Source organism: Pipra filicauda, unplaced genomic scaffold (assembly GCF_003945595.2).
Source record: "Pipra filicauda isolate LSUMZ 115617 unplaced genomic scaffold, ASM394559v2 scaffold340_size778089_pilon, whole genome shotgun sequence".
Lineage (NCBI taxonomy): Eukaryota > Metazoa > Chordata > Aves > Passeriformes > Pipridae > Pipra > Pipra filicauda.
Genome location: NW_024104466.1, coordinates 133,426 through 139,273, shown reverse-complemented (window position 1 = coordinate 139,273; position 5,848 = coordinate 133,426). Strand labels below are relative to the sequence as shown.

The window sequence follows — 5,848 nt, the reverse complement described above, 5'->3', positions numbered from 1 at the left end:
CGCCCGGGCGCGGGAGGGGGCGGAGCCGCAGCCCCCTCACGCGCAGGCGCTTGCGCGGCCGCCACGCCTCCGGGTCCCGGCGGGCGCCGGGCGGCGGTCACGTGAGCGCGGCGGGCGGGGCGCCCCTGGCGGCGGGCGCTGGCGCTGCTGCCGCACGCACCCGTGAGGGCTCCGCGGGGATCCGCTCAGCGAAAAGCAGGAAAACCTCGTTTTTGTCTAATGGTTTTGATGGCCCCGCTGAGTTCACGCAGGGGCCAGCCGAGTATTTTTAACCGGTGGCATTCCTCAGGGCGGATTTCGAGCCCCAGGGGTCCCCCCGGCAGTGCCGCGTTCTCCCAGGCCCCTGAAAAAGGGTGCTCGCTTCCGGGCTTCCTGTTTTTAAAGGCCACCGACAATGAGCTTTTTAAACTCCAGTGTAAATACACAGCGAAGGGCAGCGTGCTTTCGCCTCCACATAACTCCATGGAAGAATGCTGCCCTATTAGAGGAGTCAGTTCTGGAGACTGGGATTGTGTTCTATGAGAACAATATATTTTGGGCAGCCCAAGTATGTGGATATCTGTTTGCCCCTGGTTAACGAGGCACACAAAGTTAGCAAACACACGAGTGTGCACTACCATAATACCCTTTTCATCTGCATCAATGTTTGTCTCAGGTTTCATTGGTTCCAGATATACACACTCTTACAGTTTTAGTGCTGGTTTCAGGTTTACTACAGCTGTGTTGAAGTCACAAAATTGTACAGTGTCACTATAGTAAGACACTGACCTTTTAACTGCTGTTGGAATTCAATATTTGCTGTAATACTTGATTTAATTTGTGAGTCCTATTCTGTACATGACTTTAAAAATAGCTAGATTTGCATTTGCTAGGGTCTATTTAAAACCTCACTCGTGTTACTATTAATATCTATCTTGACACGCCAGCATCACACAAGTCCAAATGCTCCACTGTCCTTATGGATAATCCTTCATTCTCTTCTGGTCGTTGAAAGGCTGCATATGAGTTACCAATATAAACTCATTTGCTTGCTTGCTTTTTTTAAAAAAAGCTAAAGACATCTGACAAATTCACATAATAAGTGTGCTTTTTCTTAGAATGAAGAAACTGCTTACGCATTTTGTTTTTCTCATACTGCACTTTGCAAAGCGTCAGTACTGCTAATCCAGACCCCAATGTCCTCAGACACTGACACAGGGTAATGCAATGTTTTCTGAAGTCTACCAAGTGCCAAGTGGTGACAAAGCCAAATGAAGACCTGAGCAGTTGCAAATATTGAGAAAGAGTTGTCTGTCTGAATTTCATTACTTTGATAGAGCCTTAACATGACTTTTTCAGGATGCTCATCCAAATGGTGAGTCACTGTCCCCCCCACCAACAGAAAGAACTGAACACCCCAAAGCTTAAAACTGCAGGTCAAGGGGCAGAGAAGGAAGAGAAGAAAAAAGATTCTCAGGAGGCTCAGGTGTGGACACTGACATTATTCTCTGTGGGCCAGGTCTGACTGCCGCACTCTTGAGGAGGGGCTTAGGGTGCAAGTGACAGTCATAACCCACCTTTGGCCAGTGACATGGCTGGGCATCTCCAACCCACATTATAGCAGAAATGGGGCAGTCTTATTCAGCCAAACGCTGGGAGCTGGGGCACACAGGCACCAGCTGAAGGGTGAAGATGAACTTGGGTACTTTGGTGCACATATCCGAAGGTTTGAGTTGAAAACCAAGATCTTGATGCTGTCACTTGTGAAGAGAAGACAGAAACGTTTTGTTGGCCTCAGAACTTGGGAGGAAACCTCATTAGTTTTATTAGGTTGTATAAAGATATAGATTGGACTCTGGAAAATGTGCAGCAAAAGAAACACTTTGACCCCAGCACATATGCCAGCATGGCGTGAAACGTACATTGGGGGCTGATCCTGCAACCTCTGCGTGGTGTGGACTTTGGTGGGCGCAACACTTGTTTCACTGGTGTAATCTCACTTAAAGGAAGTCACTGCTGATTAACTCCAGCCATAACTGAGGCGAGGCTCAGTTAAATGTCTTTTTTTAAGACATTTGAAGAACATTCCAGGTCTGTGTTGTGGAAATGCATATGGGTGTATAAACATTTATGTGTGTGACAATGTATGTACTCTATTTCTCTATATGATGCTTGTATCCTTAGTTCTGTAATTGGCACCACTACAGTGGTGTCCAAAAAGATATGGTGATTTACATCAGCAGGGGATCTGTCTCTGATATTCTAGTGTCTAAGAGAGCCTTTTTTAAAAATTACTTTCTTTCAAGGAAGAAATAAATTTCCTGTGTTCCGAGAGCATAAGAAGAGGACAGTTTCTCTTGTCCAGATTTCAGACCAACATCAGCTCCTCCTTTGGAGAAGTGTCAATGCTGCATTTCCAAATCTACCTTTAGTCTCCCTCTAGCCAGAGTTGGTTTTGCAGCAAGATTGTGTCCTTATTTTTTTCAAGAAAGCACTGAAAGCGTGGCAAGCTCATTGTTTACTAAAAGCAGCAAAAGGATTAGCTGAAGTCCTCTGCCTCAGTCCTTTGAATTCAGGAGCGTGTCACAGCCTGCGCTGGGGAAGCAGCATAAATAACCACAAATGGTGAATAAGCAGTAGCAGACCCTAGGGTTTCCTAATCTCCTTCTCGTGTGCACACACACACACAAAACACAGGAATATTTCCAGGGGGGACTTCCACAAGGTGCAGAGAGATGAACACGAGGGAGAAGCATTGGCATGGACCAGTTGTTTTCCGCTGCTGGGCGATGATTGACATACATGGTGTTCAACTTCTCTTTTACCATGATCCCTTATTAATACAGAGGATCTGGTGGCAGAAGTGGCCCATTGGGAGCAGCTAAATGCAGCCTGGGGTGGCACTTTTCCATTTGGAGTGTTTGTAGATTGAAGTCTTGCTAAAGTAGCCTGTGGAAGTGGAGTGAAAGGGTGTGGTGACGGCTCTATAAGTAGGAGCAGATCCTCCCTTCTCGCTGAGCTGAGGAGGCTTCATATGCTGGGAGAGAGGCATGCCCCCCTCACAGGATGTGACACCCAGGCTGTGCCAAGAAACATGGGGGTTTGGCCCATGGGACACTTGCCCCAGTGACACCTAAAAGAGATCCTTTAGTGAGCCCTGTGGCCATGGGGCTTAGTGCGAGATGGCATGGGATTTACCCTCAGAGGAAACAGGGAAGCAATATGGGTTAGTCAGCCAGAGGCATATCCGGGGAGGTGGTGAAGTGAGCATAAGAAAAGGGGAAAATAGGGGTGTGAAGCATGGCTTGGTTTGCCCTGCTCTCAGACCCTGCCAAGCGGGTACTCATCACTGAGAAGTGACAAAATGGCTGATTTTATCTCATCTTTCAGTCTCTAACCTCTGCGCTGCAATGATGTAAGATGGGGGCTGGGGCTACTGAAAAAAAGAAAATTTATTTGGTATGGTACAATACAGCAGGTACTGACACCACATCTGAGTCTCTGTAACAACGTACCATCAGTTTTTGGGATGGCACTGATAAATCCCATGTACTTCTGCTTCCAGGAAGACCCTTAAAAAGCATCTGCTTCTGGGGTTGCTCATGGAGTTGATGCAAGTCAGTGGTCAGGATCTGTTCCCTGGCAGCAACAGACCCGATTGCCCTTTCATTCAGGGAGAGGAGTGGTGGCAGAATCTGCTGGTTCTTCCAGGACTGGAGGTGGGCTCCCCTACTCAGAAGTGTGTCTGTGTCAGCTCAGTATTCAAAAATGAAAGCTGAGGTGATCGATAAAATGGGGTAGAAACCGCCAGTTACCTTAGTTCTTAATAATTAACTGGAAGTCCTTTCATGAACTTAGTACCTGAGTGTGGAATTTGGAATCTGACCTTTACTACATCTAGATAAACAGTGTGGCCGAGCTGGTGGCTCTCTCTGCAAGCTCCCCTCCACTCAGCAGCTCAGTTACTGGAGGCTCTCACACTTCATGCTGCAGTCAGGAGCTCAGCAGAGTCCAGCATGATTCTTCTTACTGTGCTCTTCCTTTGCATCATTTCCACCTACTCAGCCTCTGTTAAAGGTAGGTCTGTACTGGGCTTGATTCAGCTTTTGCCTCAGCAAAGGTATAACCAAGTGTGTGTGTATGCAGGTCTGTTTTGCATCAAAAATTATCAACTTTACTCAGCCATCCTTGAGTGATGTGAAATGCATTTAGTAGTTAGGTTTAAGCACTTGTGGCATTCATCTCAGCAGAAGTGATGGAGACAATGTTTTCAGGTGCACAGGGCCAGCAGTGTGAGCCAGGAGACCAGGGATCTTAATCTTGCTTAATCAGGACATGTTGTGGGGGCACCAACTTGAAAGGGACTGTTCACACGCTCAAAAGTTAAACACACAGAGTGCTCTGGTGGCGCAGAGCCAGGAAGTGCTCAGGGCTCTCCCGGTTTCAGCTTCTGGGCAGTTGATTCAGCTACCACTGAAAGTCAGTAACAAGCATCCTGTTAATTTCATGAGAAGCTTGCTCTGTGGTGAGTCTTGAAAATCTGGATGTTTGCAGAACCCCTGTGAGCAGGGCTTTATTCAAGTGTCCTGTCAAAGTCAAGGGTATGGAATCTTAGAGACTGCTCACTTCAGCAATGCCAGACAAGGAAAGGTGTCTATAGTAGTGATTCTTCATTTACAACCTCACATTAAATTTAGAGGAACAGCAACCTTAAAACATGAGCTGAGTTTTTAGTTTTTAGATGTCCTCATCCTGATGAGGAGCAGGGGGGACATCCTAGGTTAAGCTGTCGAAAAGGCTGTAGAGGTGCTCTCAGCGGTGCCACCTCCTGCTCCCTGCAGGGGATCCAGGACCCTGTATCTGTGTAAGCACGGAGCAGCAACCTTCCTCCCTGCCTCTATACCCTCTTTCAACAGGAGTTATGAAGTGGAGAGGTTTGCAGGCAGTGCCTCTACCTGTGAGTCTATTTCATGAGACTGCCAAGTACCATTTATAGCTAGATATCAGTGTGCCACATTTCTGGTGTTTGCTGTTTCCAGCTTCTCCTTCATGTCAATTAAGCAAAGCTTCTTGATGTGAAGTAGTATTTGCTTTACATCCCAAGGGTACTAAGCAAGCATTTTCTCTTTAATTAGTTATCACCCTTCAGCTCTGCCAGGTCTCTTCTCTCTCTATGCAGAGAGATTGAGAGCTAAATTACTGGCCCAAAGGCCACTTAGGACCTCAGTAACAGAGCTGGTATTTGGATGTGTTCTACCTTTCCACCAGACAATGCTGCCTTTTGGAAATATTGAAGCATTATCCTTTTCAAGTCAGGTAGATCAGCACACATGAAACCTTCCTACTGCAGTTCCACTTGCAAAACGTTTTCAAAGAAGCAGATGGGGTTTGCTTTTTAAAGCTATCCAGTATCAGAGACAGTGGCAAATATGATTTATGAAGGTAGAGCTAGCAAGTAGTTAGAGACACACATGCTGTGCATGCCATATGTATTAATAAAAGGCACAGGACTTGACAGCTGTCTCTACTCATGCAGTATAACCTTCTGTATTATACAGTATCATGATTTAATTATAGACTTGGCATGTTACCCTTAATGACAGACACTTAACATTACTAGTCAAACTATGTGTTATGCACTCCACCTTGAAAGCAAGCACTTCTGACCCCAAGAGACCATGGCCGATTGCAATCTGTATGTCCGTCTCTCCTCCCCTCTCAGCTGGTGGGACACTTGGCATCAGCTGAAATGTCAATGGCTGTGCAGGCAGCAAGGATTCCAGTGCTGTGCTGAATACAAAGGGAAGATCTTCTAAAGGGGGGGGCTTTTTATTAAGAAAAGTTTCAATCAGAAATGTGTAGGAATATT

The 5,848-nt window shown here is 46.4% G+C and overlaps 1 protein-coding gene across 1 annotated transcript in view; it reads left to right on the top strand.

The window, feature by feature from the left end:
• Positions 1-3,944: 3,944 nt before the first annotated feature.
• The window catches only part of LOC113996828 (microsomal triglyceride transfer protein), a 28,210-nt gene continuing 26,306 nt past the window's right edge, over positions 3,945-5,848 (top strand). Inside the window, exon 1 of the mRNA XM_027738159.2 lies at positions 3,945-4,056. Within this exon, the coding sequence (XP_027593960.1) occupies positions 3,996-4,056 (61 nt within the window). The 5' untranslated portion in view covers positions 3,945-3,995. The remainder of the gene's footprint in view (positions 4,057-5,848) is intronic.